This window comes from Nanorana parkeri, unplaced genomic scaffold (assembly GCF_000935625.1).
Source record: "Nanorana parkeri isolate BGI_ZX_2015 unplaced genomic scaffold, ASM93562v1 scaffold255, whole genome shotgun sequence".
NCBI classification, from domain to species: domain Eukaryota; kingdom Metazoa; phylum Chordata; class Amphibia; order Anura; family Dicroglossidae; genus Nanorana; species Nanorana parkeri.
The window spans coordinates 1,236,616-1,254,841 of record NW_017306523.1 but is presented as its reverse complement, the minus strand read 5'-3'; the positions used below and the strand labels follow the sequence as shown (position 1 = coordinate 1,254,841).

The window sequence follows — 18,226 nt, the reverse complement described above, 5'->3', positions numbered from 1 at the left end:
TCCTAGCTTGCTCCCCTTCCCCATTCCCTTTTTTTTCCCCCTCCCCCTTCTCTAAAAGAGGGATTATTTATACGCAGAAGATAGTACTGAAGTAAATTAGGATGTTGGGAAGAAAGTAATCAAATACAAAAGAAAGAATGGATTGAAATTATTTATGTATTTATTTTGTAAAAATACTTGTAAAGTACTATAATTGTATTTAATGTTATAGTTTGATTTTTTTTCTTGAAAATAATAAAAAAAAATAAAAAAAACAATCTCATGTTTAGTTTACTAATTTGTATTGAGATTGTAGGCCATCACGGGAGGGAGCTTGGAGTGGTGGCTACTTTACAACACACAGGGATTATTTTTATATGCAATGCTTAAAGTCCATTTCTAAAGCTGTTCGAGGTTAAAACACTGGAAATTAGCAAATTTTTTGACTCCTCAGCAATTGTAAAAGTACCTTTGTAGAATCTGCAGTCACAAACTCTGCTTGAAAAATATACTCATGGCGGGCTCGTTCTTTCATGTCAACATACCGCTGTTTACACTGCTGGACAGAAACTTCTGCTATATCTGTGAAAAGGTAGCAAGACAATAAAAAAAATACAATGAACCCCGGCACAAGCAACAACTGTCCAAGACTAATTATAAACTAAAGCAGTTCTATTTCTATAGTTAATTAGAGTTGGAAGAGCACTTGGCCTCACAACAATGACTGCCACTTAATGCAGGTCTAGACATAATTACTATTCCCTGAGAGCTACAAAAAAACAACAGGAGCTTTTCACAAAGAAAGTGCAGTATTATATTTGGAAATTTTAATAGCAATAACAGTAATTGGAAAGGCATCTACTACCCAGCAGCCCAAATGGTACCTAACAAAACCTTATATTAATTTAAAAATACTTTTTTTTTTTTAAATTGTTTAGTTCATTTTATGACTTCATTGCTTTGCTGTATGTGTATAGGCCAATGCCTTGGCTGGCGCTCGTGCAGAAAGTTTCTTGGGCAAACTCACCGGCCCAAGTGGCTCCGTAGGCTAACGAAGGGGGGAGGAGTCCGGTGGCGTCACCGGACTCCTCCCCCCCTTCCATTCGTTAGCCGACGGAGCAACTTGGGGAAGGGGGGAGGAGTCCGGTGACATCTATGTCCGTGACGTCACTGAATCGCCGACAGGACTCCCGGAAGCCGGCGGAGAGGTGGGTGTTTTCATTAGCGATCAAAATAATTTTAATCGATCAAAAAGTTTAACGATTAAATCGAGAAAACATACATACATACACACAGTATGATGATGTATTCTAATATAATGTCCTTCTAAGTAAAACTAAATTCAGCATTCCTCAAGATCTCAGTGCTTCATCTAAAACACATAACCAACACAGGTGGCCACTAAAAATTGGTGCTGCTCCTTTCCTTTCTTCCTGAAGATTTTCCTTAGAGCGGATGGAGGGGAGGGGTTGTACGTCCAACCAGAGCAGAGCAGAGCATTTGCATACCAATAAAGCAGCCAAGCTTCAAGATCATGACAGCAATTGGTAGATGGGCCATTTCAATAGAGGCTGAATAGCGGTCAGTCAGCGGTAATAAAAGCAATGCACAGGGAAGTTGCAGGATTGCCATGTACTTCCCTTAACCCAACCTACACTAGGAAATAGGAGCATATTGCAAACAGGCAAATATGATGGGAACCTTACAAAATACATGCAATTATTTTTGCCCAGAGAAAGACTTTAGGAAACTGACAAAAGTCAAAGAAAAAAAAAAAAATTTACAAAAAAAGTTTACTCTGCATTTCATGCCATAATGCTTGTGCTTCAATAATGTGAAAAGTAGCAATAATCCTAAGAAAGCACTGGGTGTAACTGCATAGTTTATATTCACAACCTAGAACATGCTATTAAAAAGGAGAACTATGAGTTGAGTGCTTTTATCTCACCTCATAGTTCTAGCCGACCTGTGACAATGAGACTGTCACAGGTCGGCTCAGTAGATCGGGAAGTGAGCGAACACATACCGGCATTCGCTCACCTCTCGATCCTGTCACAGCTCTCTGCCGTGACAGGGGAGGGGCTGGATTCCCCACTCCAACAGTGCTGACTGGCGGAACGGACGGGGAGGGGGCGGGTACAGCTGGCTCTGCCTCTAGATAGGCAGAGCCAGCTGTCAGTCACGCAGCTGGGCAGATCCAGACATAATTGTCGGGATCCGCTTCAGCGTCTTAGTGTACCGCGAGTAGAAGCTTGCGGTATACTGCGGTGTCCCAGTATACCGCGGAACTAGCGTCCTCCCATTACCCTCAGGAGAACTATGGGGAAAAGCCTTAACCACATAGTTCTCTTTTAAGGTGGCCCATACACAGTGAATTTCGGCTGGTTATTCAAGAACCGGACGAAATTTGCAGTGGGTGCAGCTGTCGGCACCCCTTGATCAGCTCCTCGAAGCAGCTGGTCTGAAAACCTTCGTACGAACACAGCCGGCAGCCAATGATCAGTTTTATTCGGTTCGCAGCCAGAATCGTGGAACGAATTAAGTTCGTGAACCGAGGTACCACTGTATCTCCATTTACAGCAAAGGCTGTTTTCCTATGGTAGGTATCCAGCAACCTCTAGCCCAAGAAGGGAACAAGTGCATTGTGGGACTTAGACTTTCGTGGAGAAGAGAATCTGTTGCCATCCTGAGCGCATTACTGGAGTAAACACACAGATTCCCCTGATGGCAGCATCGCTGGTAGGGACGGGCTTGTTTCTCTGAATATTTGTGAGCTATTACTTCATTTACATGTCCATATACTGATCATATGTTTTCAATGTTCTTTACCAGTCTCAGCCCACCCTGTTTTTTTAATAAAGCGTCAAGATTTCTTCCAGTCTGGCTTATTGCAGAATAGGGTTTAACTGCATGTCGAGCCATTCACAGACCACAGGGCAACATGTAGTGGGTAGAGAACAGTAAACAAAAATGCCAAAATATATTTATTAATTATGGTTGATAGACCTACCTGTACAGACAAGGTGATCTATTTTGCCTTTCCTCCACTTTAACAAATCTCCACCTTTCCCACAGCCGAGATCCAATACTGCGACGTTTCTATTTTTTCTCTCCCGCACTCTTTCGATAAACTCATCTAAAAATAAATAAATGAAAATCACAGAAATGTTAAAACATACAGGGGAAAAAAATCTTCTGTTCTCTCTGTTCAGAAACTTGCAGCAAAGAGCATGACACTGCTTTACATATTTCGATTTGGCTTTGCTTGTGTTGGCAAACCAGCTACCTGCTCACTGAACTACAGGTAAGCAATGTCATGCTGCGAAGGTGCATTTCTATATCTGAATCCATCTCTCTGGTATCCAGTACCTGGAAATATGATCATTTGACAGCACATTGCACTTCATTTGAGTTTGACTGTGTCACATCACATAGCTTCCCACTCTTAGGTTGCACATATGCATGTTACAGCCTTAGTTGTCTCAGGCACTTGCAAGCATAAAGTCACATTATCTTTTTTTATTCAAAATCGGGGAGGGTTAAAGAATGAAGAGTATGAATGGTTTAGACTAAAGACGCAAAAATGTGTAATGTGCATCTATTTAACCATTTCCAAGTTTTTAACTGATGTTTTAGAGCCGTTTTTTAAACTTTAATACATCGTATACCAATAGTTTTGCAGAATGTTCTGGGGTTATCAAAGAGCATGGCAGTGTCTAATAGAATCTCCATACATCCTTTTTTTCAACAGGGCAGGTGGTCACTAGGGGCAGCCACTGCATTTCTGCTCTAATTTTCTCTTCTATAGTTCTTCTAAAATGTCAGAGAAATGAAGATTCTAGGCTTTCTGCACAGATATATATATAGATCTATATATCGAGAGAGAGAGAGAGAGATCTATAATTCATTTTGATACAAACATGTCCTTATCCTGTTTTATTTTTATTAAAGTGACACTAAACAGGAAAGGTGCATTCAAGTAACTCTCAACTATTAGGAAACATGTACCTTATTTGTGTATCACTCAGCTGGAGGTCCTCAAATCTCTGAATTGGTGCTGACACTGTCCTTCCTTCTAGAGGGTGGCTACTTTTGTTCCCCATGATCTCAGTGTGTATTGTAAAGTAACCACCTCTACAAGCTCGCTCCCGTAATGGACTACAATCTCAATACAAATTAGTACACTAAAATGTGAGATTATAGTCCATGGGAGTGAGCTTGGAGCGGTGGCTACTTTACAACACACACAGGGACCTTGGAGAACAAAAGTAGCCACCGTTCAAAAAGGACAGTGTCAGCACCAATTCAGAGATGATTTTAAGATCTACAATACAATACCCAACATGATGATTACAACTGCCCTGTAATATTCTGATTTCATATGGTGATTTTTTTTTTTTTTAAATAAAGGTCATTGATCTTTATACACATTCCCTGCATTCTATGCAGTATTCGGTCCACTGATAGATGGAACGGTATCTCTCTAGTGCGATTGGCCCCAATATTTATTCTGCAGCAGGACAACGACCCCAAACGTACAGCCAATGTCATTAATAACTATCTATATTGTGAAAAACTTTGACACACACACCACTGAAAGTGGTGGTTTGGCCCCCACAGAGCCCAGAGCCCAGAGCTCAACATCAAGTCTGTCTGGGATTACAGAAGGAGACAGAAGGATTTGATGCAGTCCACATCTACAGAAGATCTGTGGTTAGTTCTCCAAGATGTTTGGAAGAACCCACTTGCCGAGTTCCTTCAAAAAACTGTGCAAGTGTATCTAGAAGAATTGATGCCATTTTGAAGGCAAAGGGTGGTCACACCAAATATTGATTTGGATTTCTCTTTAGTTCATCCACTTTCGATTTTGTTAATTGATAAAAATAAACTTCTAGTAATGACTGCTGCTAAGGATCTATGTGAGGGGAATGATTTGTCTGCAGGGTGAGGGTCGTGTCGCCATATTGTCAGATCTGTTGGCCGGCTCGACAGTGATTGGCTGGGAAGCCGGTTTCCTGGCCAATCAGCACGGAGCCAGCTTCCCGGCTCCATATTCCCTCGCGGCACTACCGGTCAGAGAAAATCTCCCTCTGACCGGAAGTTCCAGCATCGGGGAAGGAATCGGCATCACTACCGATACCACTATCGGTGCATCATATATAACACACACACTTATTAAGTGCTTGTTATAAAGCTTTGTGATTAGTAGAGGCAAACTATAATTACAAGTTAATATATAAAAGTGTATGTATAACCAAATTAATTAATTTCAGTTTTGGATAGAGATGGGGAAGGATTAGAACCTCTGTCAAGTTTTTATTTGTTTCCCTCTGGGTAGATTTACTCGGTCTAGTTGCCTTGGCAACCACTGCCACTGAGATGGGAAGAGATTGAAATCCAAAATGTTACAGTTGTCACCTTACAGTGGGGCACCTGTTCCAGTGACAACTAAGTGGCATTCTTACTTTGTAAAGATTTCCCCTCACTTGCTGTTGCATCTCCAAGAACACATCACCTAATGGGACACAGCCATCAAAAAATAAACTTAGGGTTTTTAACCCTTCCCTCTATCCACAACCAAAAAATAATTGTGGCTCTACATACACTCTAGTACTCTAGTACTTACACCTTTATAGAGTTTAACATTTTTTAAATCTATTATAACTGGATAAACTCTTTTCCAATTGCACACATTAAAAAAAAACAAAAAAACAAAAAAAACTCACTTATGAGTGCACTTTTCATCCAGTTATTGAAGTTTCTCAGATAGAAGATACGAGACTGACTTCGCTGCTTTAATCCACACTCCTGGAGTTCATTGTAATGTGCAGCAACAGCAGAGGAGTGGCCTTCTTCTATGCACTATGTACCAAAAATAGAAAAAAAAAAGATATTTTCACAACATTTCGGCTTCTGTTCTCTCTTGTAGCAATTAGAGTATATTAAGGCTACATTCAGACAAGCTTCCTGCGTTTATTTAAATGTACCTGCGTTCAATGGCTTGCAAAAGTATTCACCCCTTGGCATTTCTCCTATTTTGTTGCATTACCAACTGGAATTAAATTATTATTTTTTGGGTGGTTTGTATTATTTGATTTATACAACATGCCTACCACTTTGAAGATGCAAAATATTTTTATTGTGATACAAACAAGAAATGAGACAAAAAAAAACAAAACAGAAAATGTGAGCGTGCATAATTATTCAACACCCCCCAAAATCAGTACTTTATAGAGTCACCTTTTGCAGCAATTACAGCGAAAAGTCTCTTGGGGTACGTCTCTATAAGCTTGGCACATATAGCCACTGAGATTTTTGCCCGTTCAAGGCAAAACTGCTCCAGCAAGTTGAATAGGTTTCTCTGGTGTAGAGCAATCTAAGTCATGCCACAGATTCTCAATTGGATTGAGGTCTGGGCTTTGACTAGTCCATTCCAAGACATTTAAATGTTTCCCCTTAAACCATAAGTGTTGCTTTAGCAGTATGCTTAGAGTCATTGTCCTGCTAGAAGGTGAACCTCCATCCCAGTCTCAAATCTCCAGCAGACAAACAGGTTTCCCCTCAAGAATGTCCCTGTATCTGGCACCACCATCATTCCTTCAATTCAGACCAGTTTGCCAGTCCCCGACGATGAAGAACATGGATGGTGTTTTTGGGGTGATGAGGTCTTGGGTTTGCACCAGATGCAGCATTTCCCTTGAAGGCCAAAAAGCTCAATTTTAGTCTCATCTGACAAGAGTACCTTTTGTTTGGGGAGTCTCCCACATGCCTTTTGGTGAACAGCAAACGTGTTTGCTTAATTTTTTTCTGGCCAGCTCTGACCAGCTCTGCGGAGTGTACAGCTTAAAATGGTCCCCTGGACAGATACTCCAACCTCCACTGCCCCCTCAGGGTTATCTTTGGTCTCTTTATCACCTTTCTGATTAATGTCCTCCTTGCCTGGTCTGGGAGTTTTGGTAGGCAGCCCTCTTGGCAGGTTGTGGTGCCATATTCTTAATTTTTTGATAATGGATTTAATGGTGCTCTGTGGAATGTTCAAAGTTTCAGGGTTTTTTTCTGTTCTAGCTTGGTGGTGCCCCTTGCTCAGTGGTGTTGCAGACTAGAGATATAGATATCTATCTATATCTATATTTATATACAGACCGACACAGATCATGCGACACTTAAGAGTGCGCACAGGTGGTCTTTAACAATGTGACTTCTGAAGGTAATTGGTGCACCAGATCTTATATAGGGGCTTCATAGCAAAGGGGGTGAATACATATGCACGCACTACTTTCCTGTTTTATATTTTTTATAACTTGGTAAAACAAGTCATTTTCTTAATTTTTACGTCACTATTTTGGACTATTTGGTGTATGTCCATTACATGTCATACAAAATACAAATTCATTTTTATTCCAGGTGGTAATGCAACAAACTAGGAAAAATGCCAAGGGGAGGAATACTTTTGCATGTACGTACATTTTGACACTTTCAGCTTACCGAATCGGCCCCTGGACTTACGGAACGCTATTTTCTCTAAACTCAGCAAAAACCGAATGCAACTAAATACAGGTAAACACGATGTGCATAATACCATTTAAAAGCATTACATGTGTTTAGAAATGTCCTACAAATACATATAAATGCATGTATGTCACTGTGAAACGCAAAATGTGCCCTTAAACCAAAGTGAGAGACTAATATCTAAAACATAATATTTATTTTAATCTCAACCTACTTGTTGCATATACTGTAGGCAGAGCTTTCATAAATCCTAGCTGGATGGCAGCAAGTGTCAATGGAAACCCTAAACCATACCAGAAACAAATGTGCGTTTGGCTGGTACTAAATGAACCTCAAGCACTACTTGAAGCGTCTTTTGCAAGAAGATTGCACTGTTGCTCTTCATCAATGCTGTATTTACTTGTGAAAAGTGAGTAAAAACGAGAATGAGTTAGCAAAGTGCAGGTAAGTGTGTGGTGGGTACTGAAAGTAAATAGTGAGACATAGTTAAATATATAACATTATGGACAGCATTCACACAGCTATCACTTATGCTTGAGAACTAGAACAATGAAAATATTTTGAGTCAGATTGAGAATGTAACATGATCCTCACCGGTTTCTGGATTAAAAGATTAGTGACCAACAGATCCGATATGAAAGAAGTCAAAAAACATTGATAAATGCTGGCGCCCACATTGGAGATGACTTGGGGCAACTACGATTTATATTAAAAAACAACATTTCTAGCATAATAAGCAAATTGCTTAGAACACGTCAAAACTTTCTAAATTGTAGAATGGAGGCAGTAAAATAATAGCGGCATAAAAGTAACACCTAAAATATGAAAGAATGCATGTGTGATAAGGTGTATCTGAAAGTGAATTATGCAGAAGCTAAATCTGGAAGTAATTTACCTGGAATAAAAAGGTAAGACATAAAAAATGTTCACAGTACGTTAGCCAAGGGTTTCTAGGTCTTCAGGAAGTGACCCAGGCTGTTGGATTTTACCAAATTTGTCATATTAAATCTAGTAAATAAAAGGCTGAAGTGATATTAAAAAGTCAAACGGTTTTTAAGCTATTTCAGATGCTGATTAAGTATTTTACAATGGATGCTGCATCTTGACGTTTTTAGTTTCCTGCAGAATCAGCTAGTCCTCTGAGCACTTGTCCTGACTTCCTGTTTTAGGGTGGCTTCTTTCCCTTGCAGGGTCCTATGGAGCCACCCTTGTGTGTGCTAGTACACTGCACTGACCTCCTCTAACCTAGTAGATGGACATCGGCTGGAAACAAGGCTGTCCCCTGTAATCCTGTACTCAACAGGCAGTTGATGGAAGCCAACCGTAGAGAGTTGGAGCCAGATGTTCTGAAAATGACGACTAAGTGCTTGGGCAAACATGTAAAAAAACACTTTGCTGGGCAATGTATTACCGAACAAAGGTTTTAGAGATTACTGCTACTTCAAGTTTATTATTTAAAAGCCCTAACCGGAAAAAAAAAAAGAAAAAAAATAGTTTTCCTGACTCATGTTTAAACTGATCTCTGCACACCCCAGTTTATTAAATAGGCTTAGAGAACTATGGGGTCAGGGCTTTTCCCCATAGTTCTACTAAGGGTAACGGGAGGACACAAACTAGCATCCTCCAGTCACCCTAAACTCAGTATACCGCGAGCTACAGCTCGCGGTATACCGAGATGCTGAAACGGATCCCGACAATTATGTCTGGATCCGCTCAGCTGCGTGAGTGACAGCTGGCTCTGCCTACCTAGAGGCAGAGCCAGCTGTACCCGCCCCCTCCCCCGTCCGTTCCGCCAGTCAGCGCTGGAGGATCGGAGCGGGAAGGGGGAATCCAGTCCCTCCCTTGTCACTTACCTCATAGTTCTCCTTTAATGTCCACAAATAACAGTGTAGGGTCCAAAATAAAATGGCCATGAGAAAAATCAGACAACCACAGGGAATCCAAACTGAATAAGGGAGACTGCCTATAGCTGGCCATACACCTATAGATTATCTGCAGATTTTTTATGGTCAGATGGAAAAAGTGCAACAGATTCCCCCATCTACGCTAAACTGGGCCAAGCTTCAGTATCTTCATAGTCGGTCCCACTGGCTTTCAAAAATACCAGAACAATCTGATCGGATGCAGGCATTGTTCAGGTTAAGAATGACTGCTCTTAACAGAATTAGGTGACACTGCATTATATAGGTTATGAAGTTTACAGGGGTTGAAATATGCTCGAAGCAAAAGTTCTTAAGCAGTCTTCTTAAACTGCACTCTGACCAACTAAAGCAGGGCACTATAAAAGTATATATACGTGAAGGATCACAGAGAACACCAGAAAGTTATTTTACTGCCTTTTATATCCACAGCAATCAGTTACACTAGTCCAATATTGACTTGCAAGTCTTGCTACTGATGAAATGCAAATTCTCAGCCACTCAAACATTCTGTAATGGGCATTACCCAAGGTCCCAGCTATAAAGCAAACACTTCCATATAATGGTCAGTATTTCCCATAGACCCATGTGTTACGATAACAAGCAGAGGATTGCAAGTACACAGAATAACAGTCATATCGGCTTTGGTAAATGAGAGGCAGCCTAATTGTCTCATTAATTTGCTTGATAAATCAGTGATACTAAGGTAAAAAATGTCATCGGAGCAAGCTCTGAAAGATTTTTTAAAATTGCTCAGAGTTGTTGGAAAAGAAAGCTCAATAATAAATCCAGATCAGACAAATACACATCGGCTTACATGTTTGACCAAGCAGTTACAGTCATCATGTTTCTAAACAACTTGACTACAACTCTTTCAGCTCAGTTTCCATGAACTTCCTGTTCAGTACAAGATCACATGGGACAGCGCAATCTCCAGCAGCCATCCAGCTACTATCATGGGGAAGAGAAGGAAGGAGACGGGAAGAAGAGGAGGGAGCAAGGGGAGGGGCTTGCCTTTCTGTGTGTGTAGACAAAAAGACAAACATAAGGGTAACTCCATAGGATGTTTCAATGGAAAGGAGCATCCCTAAAACAGGATTTTAGGGCCAGTGCTCAGGAGACAAGAAAATTCTGCAGGAAACTAGAACTTTTAAATATGAAGGAGCAGCACTCATTGTAAATTATTTCATCAGCATTTAAAGAACCTTTTGAACTTAATATCACTTTAGGGATAACCTCCACATTTCACTAGAAGTTCTAAAATGTTTCATACGCATAAGACAGGGTATTGTAATTAGCAATAGGGAAAATGGCTTCGCTTGGAAACTTATTGGTAGTGAGAATCCATTCACTTTAACCTACTCCTGGAAGTGAACTAGGACCATTTTATACACACACGGTAACTTCTTTTTGACACTAATGTATGAGACGACATTTTTGCAACAGCTGAGAACGCTATCTGGTTTGAAAAAGAGTAAAAGATTACATACCACTTTCTTAGCTGGAGGATCCAAAACATCCGACTTCCTCTTCAGGGGAGATTTAGATACACTTGGAGCAGACTGGTCTCCAACCAAATCATCTGATGGTTGATCAGAAGGCAGCTGTCAAGAGGAAACAAGATTTCATACACTAGGGTCATTTTTAATTGTCTTTTTTAATATTCATTAAAAACAAAAGATACTGGAAAAACAGAAAATTATAGCACAGTTTCCTGAACACCTGGAGTGAAGGAAGGAGAAAGGAAGAAGGAAAAGGGGAGTTACTTTTGCCTTGTTGTGTGTGTAGACAAAAGACAAAACACAAGGGTGGCTCCATAGCATGCTTCAATGGAAAGGAGCCTCCCTAAAACAGAATTTTAGGGCCAGTGCTCAGGAGATAAGCAAGTTCTGCAGGAAACAAACTAGGAGCATTTTATACACATGGTAACTTCTTTTTGACACTAAAGTATGAGATATTTTTGCAATAGGTGAAAACGCTAAGTGGTTTGGAAAAAAGTAAAAGATTACATACCACTTTCTTAGCTGGAGGATCCAAAACATCCGACTTCCTCTTCAGCGGAGAGCTAGATACACTTGTAGCAGATGGGTCTCCAACCAAATCATCTGATGGATGATCAGAAGGCAGCTGTCAAGAGGAAACAATATTCAATTCATAGACTAGGGTCATTTTAATTGTCTATTAATATTCATTAAAAATGTAAGATACTGGAAAAGCAGAAAATGATAGAACAATTTTCTGATCACATGAAGAGAAGGAAGGAGAAAGGAAGAAGAGAGAGCAAGGTGAGGGGAGTGACTTATCTTGTTGTGTGTGAAGGCAAAAGACAAACAAGGGTGGCTCCATAGGATGCTTCAATGGAAAGGAGCCTCTCTAAAACAGGGTTTTAGGGCCAATGCTCAGGAGATAAGCAAATTCTACAGGAAACTAAAACTTTTAAACATCAAGGAGTAGTGTTGAAACTATTGAGTGCTAAAAGAAAGAAACTGTAAGGCCTAAACCGATCATCTTTACATAATGTAATATGGGCATACTGGTAGCCATTTTTGTTCTTTATATTATATCAGTGTATAAGGTTACATAGTTACATAGTATTTGAGGTTGAATAAAGACATTAGTCCATCAAGTCCAACCTATTAGGATCTCATTCTAGGAGTACCCGTACCCCTGTATATTACAGTCCCTTAAGAAATCGTCCAAAAGTTTCTTGAACAAGGTGAAATCCAGAGTTAGGACTTACCGGTAACTATTTCCATTAGTCTTCCAGGACAGCATCACGAGATGGAATCTCCTCCCCCACACACAGGAAACACGTCACTTAATCTGTTTAAAAGACCCTCCTCTCCTCCACTCCCTCAGTCATCACGAGAACCGAAGGCAAGCTGGAAAAAGACAAGGCACATACAGGCAATACCACCACATCACATTAATACTACAAGCATCAATGGGCGGGCAGTTGCTGTCCTGGAAGACTAATGGAAATAGAGTTACCGGTAAGTCCTAACTCTGAATTTCCCATAACGTCTTCCAGGACAGCATCACGAGAGGATAACCAAGAACTTACCAATTAGGGCGGGACCACTGCTTGTAGTACCTTCCTGCCAAATGCCTGATCCCCTGCGGTATTGAGATCTAGGCGATAATGCTTTGCGAAGGTGGAGAAACTTGACCATGTTGCCGCCTTACAAATCTGTTCCGGTGTAGCACCAGCTCGTTCGGCCCAGGACGTTGCTAAAGCTCTAGTTGAATGTGCCGTCACCAAAGACGGGGGAGGAACATGTAACACTCCATAAGCTTCCATAATGGCCTGCCTCAACCACCTAGCTAAGGAGGATCTAGAAGCTTGTTTCCCCTTGGACCCACCAGAGAACAGCACAAACAGTGATTCAGATCTCCGAAAGTCCTTGGAAATTTTCAAGTACTGGAGCAAACAACGTCTCACATCTAAACAGTGAAAACCTGATTCCCTGCTACCTACTGGTTTGGGACAGAATGTAGGTAGAATGATCTCCTGCACCCTGTTGCACCTCGAAGCGACCTTAGGCAGAAAAGCCGGGTCTGTTCGAAGGACAACCCGAGCCTCAAAAATAGACAGGAACGGTTCCTTAATGGATAGGGCTTGGAGCTCACTCACCCTACAAGCAGAAGTAATAGCCACCAAAAACACCTCTCTTGCGAGCGATTCCAGTTCCTCAGGAAGAACTGTTGCAGAGGTCTCTGGTGGAACCGAGCCCACTTTACCACCGGCAGGCAAGCGGTCATGAGACCCATGACCAAAGTCACCACCCTTAGTGACACCGGCCGACTCAATTGGAGATTCCATCTCGTGATGCTGTCCTGGAAGACGTTATGGGAAATTTGAGTTCATGGTTTCTGGACAAAGACTCTAACAACAACAATTTACAGACCCTTTCAGCATACATTCCCAGGTTGTAAATTGTGGGGGTACCAAACAATAAAAAGATAAGGACTGACCATTGTACCAGACTGTTAGATTGTGGGGATGATTCTTAACAAAAAAGGACAAAAGAAACAATCAACATATTTTTTTTTCCTCCTTTCTCATCTTTACAACATATGAAAAAGAGCTCACCTTGTATACAGTATTATTTGATAGGAATGGTATAACCAATTGCTTAATTGAGTAATTTTCTTTTTTTTTTTATACAATATTCAACCTATATACCTTATATAGGTTATTTGGTTGTACTTATTGACATATATTTATATATATTATTAATATGGTATTTTTGAAAGTACAAATAATCACATTAGGTATATTATTTCTGTAATCAATGAAAGAATGTAAGTAACCTCCAAGTGCAGATGACCTCATTCTCAATGTATGTTAGATCATTTTTTTCCTTGCTCAAACATTCTCAATCAATACATATCTTAAAGACACACTAGTCTTCAGTAGGTCTAACAAGTTCTGTCAAGTAACAGGCCACCCTTTAAATTTTATGGGTATTAAACCAGCCAAAAGGTCATAGGTCATCTCATGATATGGTATAGGAATTTTAAGGAAAAATCCAAAAATTATGCCTAGTCCAATATTGCCCTCTTCAGGTATTGCGGGGATAATTTGGAGTAAACTGAGAAGTGTCGGAAGTCATAATTAAGTTAAGATAAGCTTTCTCCTATTACATTTTGGGTGATAAAAGTTAGGGCAAAGTTTAGGTGGGAACTGATACCTGAGGACAGGCACACTAAGGAGAGATCTGAAGCTAATTGACGGGCTCCCTGGAGAACTGAACAAAGAGAACCTGAACATCTCCTGTCCCTACACTGATACAAAGCCGACATCTGAGACCAAACAATTTCCAATTTTGGAAAAATATAGATCTCCATTGATCTGTAAGCAATTTACGAGAAGATCTATACATACATATATACCACACATAGTCTAACTAGTCGGTCATTGTTACCATCAGGATTGAATTGCAGTCATTTTAGCTGCAGTAAAAATTGTCTCCCTTTCAATCTTGGGAGAAATATTTATGGAATCTCCTTGAAGCTGATTTCAGTTTCTAGTCGATGGTGTAGCTGTGATATATGCATAACAATAAAATAACTTAGAGGACGTTTGTCTTTACCTCAGATAGATTCTTGGCCGATTAGCTAGTCCTGTGCATAGTATCATGAGTTAGTTCATGCGCAGTAGAACTTTGAATATCTGTATTGCTGGGAGAAGTCACGTGTTGAATCTGCACATTATTATTTTGTCGCATTCCTGCTGAGAGGTTACTAGTTGCATTTCAGGAGATATAGTTTTGTTTCATAAATATTGGAATTAATATCCTGTGGTTTTATTTGTATTATCTTTGCTGATCTTAGCATTTATTGTAAGTGATTTAATGAGCATTTAAAAAAAACCTTTTGAATTTAATAATCACTTTAGGGATAACCTCCACTTTTCACTAAAAGTTCAAAGATGTTTCATACACATAAGACAGGGTATTGTAATTGGCCATGAGGAAAATGGCTTGCCGTGAAACTTATTGCCAGTGATAATCCCTTCACTTTAGCCTACTCACGGAAGTGAACTAGGACCATTTTATACACATGGTAACTTCTTTTGACACTAAAGTATGAGACATTTTTGCAATAGCTGAAAACCCCAAGTGGTTTGAAAAAAGTAAAAAGATTACATACCACTTTCTTAGCTGGAGGATCCAAAACATCCGACTTCCTCTTCAGTGCAGAGCGAGATACACTTGTAGCAGACTGGTCTCCAACCAAATCATCTGATGGATGATCCGAAGGCAGCTGCCAAGAGAATACGAGATACAATTCATACACTAGGGTCATTTTTAATTGTCTTAATAATCATTAAAAACATAAGATACTGGAAAAGCAGAAAATTATAGTACAATTTTAGTTATTTTTACTATAAAATTCAATATTTGATCACATACATTACAAAATGCAAAAAAATAAAGAAAACTATAACCTTTGACTAAAATTGAGGTGTCAATAAAGTACATTAACACAATGCATATAAGGCAGTGCATGGATTGAACAGGAGTTTAGGGCCAGTGCTCTGGAGATGAGCAAATTCTATTCCATCTCGTGATGCTGTCCTGGAAGACGTTATGGGAAAGTAAAACTAGGACCATTTTATACACACGGTAACTTCTGTTTAAAGCTAAAGTATCAGACATTTTTGCAATAGGTGAAAACGCTAAGTGGTTTGGAAAAAGTAAAAGATTACATACAACTTTCTTAGCTGGAGGATCCAAAACATCCGACTTCCTCTTCAGCGGAGAGCTAGATACACTTGTAGCAGACTGATCTCCAACCAAATCATCTGATGGTTGGTCGGTAGCCAGCTGTCAAGAGGAAACAAGATTCATTTCATACACTAGCGTCATTTTTAATTGTCTTTATTAACCCCTTCATGACTGGGCTAGTTTTCAGTTTCTGTTCATAAATGACTGACACACTTTTTACATTTTTGCTGTGTAATTCTTCCACAGCAGTAATATACTTTCTTACTAAATGTACACACACATATTATAAATTGTTTTTTAGAGGGGAGAGATAGGGCTATATAATTATATCAAACGTGTACCTAACGCCTCACTTAGTTCGAATAAAATGTAAAAAAGAAAATGAGGAAAAAAACTTAAATAAAACACTTTTTTTTTCACAAGTTTTGATTATTATGAATTGTTTTATAAATTTTTGTATTACAATTATAGTATAAAAAAAACTTATTTAGATTTTTTTTTTTTTAATTAAGAAAATAAAAATAAGTGTAAAAAAAAACTACTTTAGCCTACTGCCCGGAAGTGAACTAGGACCATTTTATACACATGGTAACTTCTTTTTGACACTAAAGTATGAGACATTTTTGCAATAGGTGAAAACGCCAAGTGGTTTGGAAAAAGTAAAAGATTACATACCACTTTCTTAGCTGGAGGATCCAAAACATCCGACTTCCTCTTCAGCGGAGAGTTAGATTCACTTGTAGCAGACTGGTCCACAACCAAATCATCTGATGGTTGATCGGTAGCCAGCTGTCAAGAGGAAACAAGATTTATTTCATACACTAGGGTCATTTTTAATCGTCTTTATTAACCCCTTCATGACTGGGCTAGTTTTCAGTTTCTGTTCATAAATGACTGACACACGTTTTACATTTTTGCTGTGTGATTCTTCCATGGCTGTAATATACTTTCTTACTAAATGTACCCACACATATTATATATTGTTTTTTTAGGGGGGGAGAGAGGGCTATATAATTATATCAAACCTAACGTCTCACTTAGTTCGAATAAAATATTTTTCAAAAATGAGGACAAAAACTTAAATAAAACCACAAGTTTTGATTATTATTAATTGTTTTAGAAATTTTTGTATTATATAGTATAAAAAAATATATTTTGATTTTTTTTTTTTTTAAATTAGGAAAATAAAAAGAAGTGTTAAAAAAAACAACAACTTTAGCCTACTCACGGAAGTGAACTAGGACCATTTTATACACATGGTAACTTCTTTTTGACACTAAAGTATGAGACATTTTTGCAATAGGTGAAAACGCTAAGCAGTTTAAAAAAAAAAAAGTAAAAGATTACATACCACTTTCTTAGCTGGAGGATCCAAAACATCCGACTTCCTCTTTGGCGGAGAGCTAGATTCACTTGTAGCAGATTGGTCTCCAACCAAATCATCTGATGGACGATCGGAAGGCAGCTGTCAAGAAGAAACGAGATTCATTTCATACACTAGGGTCATTATTAATATTCATTAAAACATAAGATAATAGAAAAACAGAAAATGATAGCACATTTCTACTAGAATTCTAATATTTGATCACATACATTACAAAAAACAGAAGACTCTAACCTTTTTGACTAAAAGGTGTCAATAAAGTACATTAACACAATGCATATAAGGCAGTGTAGTGTATGGGTTGGGCTATGCTGCTATATATGCATTTCCCCAAAATTCCCCAGGTAGATAATGTCTTCAATTATTTTCGTGGGGGTCATGTGACTGCTTTGACTGTTGTTCATGCATTGGGGGCTGTGGGTATGCATCTCTAGCGGTCCTCCTATTTTGGACTACAGTACCCAACAGCCCTGGCAGGAAGAAATACTTCACAACTCACTCCCACAGGGAAGAAACAGAATTTGTGTATGCACCTGCAGCGGTTAGCACTTATCCAAAAGAGACAAAGCTTGTACTTTGGAGGAAGGACCAGCATGTACTCCTTAGATGAGGCAATACTGCTGCTTGGCATCGCATTTCTGTCAGACCTTTGCAGAAAATGAAGTAAACACAGAAATACTGCCTGGATCAACAAGCAATTACTGCTGGAAGTGAAGAAAATGGAGCTTGGACACACACGGAGGGAATTTTTGAAGAATGCACAATAGTAAAAACAAAAAGCTTTTTGCCGCACATCAGATCGAAAAATAAATAATAAAAAAAAAAAAACAACTTCCTTACCTTTTAGATATCTCTATTTAGCAGGCATTTGCAAGCTTCTTTCTCAATTTTAGGAAACTCTGACTGTCCTAATAGAAAGACTAAAGCTGGGTAAATCAGCCTCACAGGCTGAACAAATAGGACAGATTGTTCCATGACAGGGTGGATGAACGAATCTCCCACTGTGTGCATTGTATTCTGACAGCAGCGCTGATTGGCTGCAAGCACTGTTTGACTGATAATTTTCCAGGATGTACCTCCGGCAAATGTCGATCTAATGATCAACTTCTGTCGAGGGGATGGGACCACCCACAGATCGAATTTTGGCCGATTCCTGCTAAATTGGCCAAAATTCGCTCCATGTCTACCCAGTTCAAGGACAG

General features: G+C 39.4%; 1 protein-coding gene across 1 annotated transcript in view; it reads right to left on the bottom strand.

The window, feature by feature from the left end:
* RNMT (RNA guanine-7 methyltransferase) overlaps positions 1–17,655 on the bottom strand; it is a 27,276-nt gene extending 9,621 nt beyond the window's left edge. The window contains exons 1-8 of the mRNA XM_018556829.1: positions 17,524–17,655; positions 16,992–17,105; positions 16,316–16,429; positions 15,063–15,176; positions 11,421–11,534; positions 5,706–5,841; positions 2,990–3,115; positions 449–561 (exon numbers count right to left, since the gene is read on the bottom strand). Coding sequence (XP_018412331.1) covers positions 449–561; positions 2,990–3,115; positions 5,706–5,841; positions 11,421–11,534; positions 15,063–15,176; positions 16,316–16,429; positions 16,992–17,105; positions 17,524–17,655 — 963 coding nt within the window. The remainder of the gene's footprint in view (positions 1–448; positions 562–2,989; positions 3,116–5,705; positions 5,842–11,420; positions 11,535–15,062; positions 15,177–16,315; positions 16,430–16,991; positions 17,106–17,523) is intronic.
* Between the last annotated feature and the right edge of the window lie 571 nt (positions 17,656–18,226).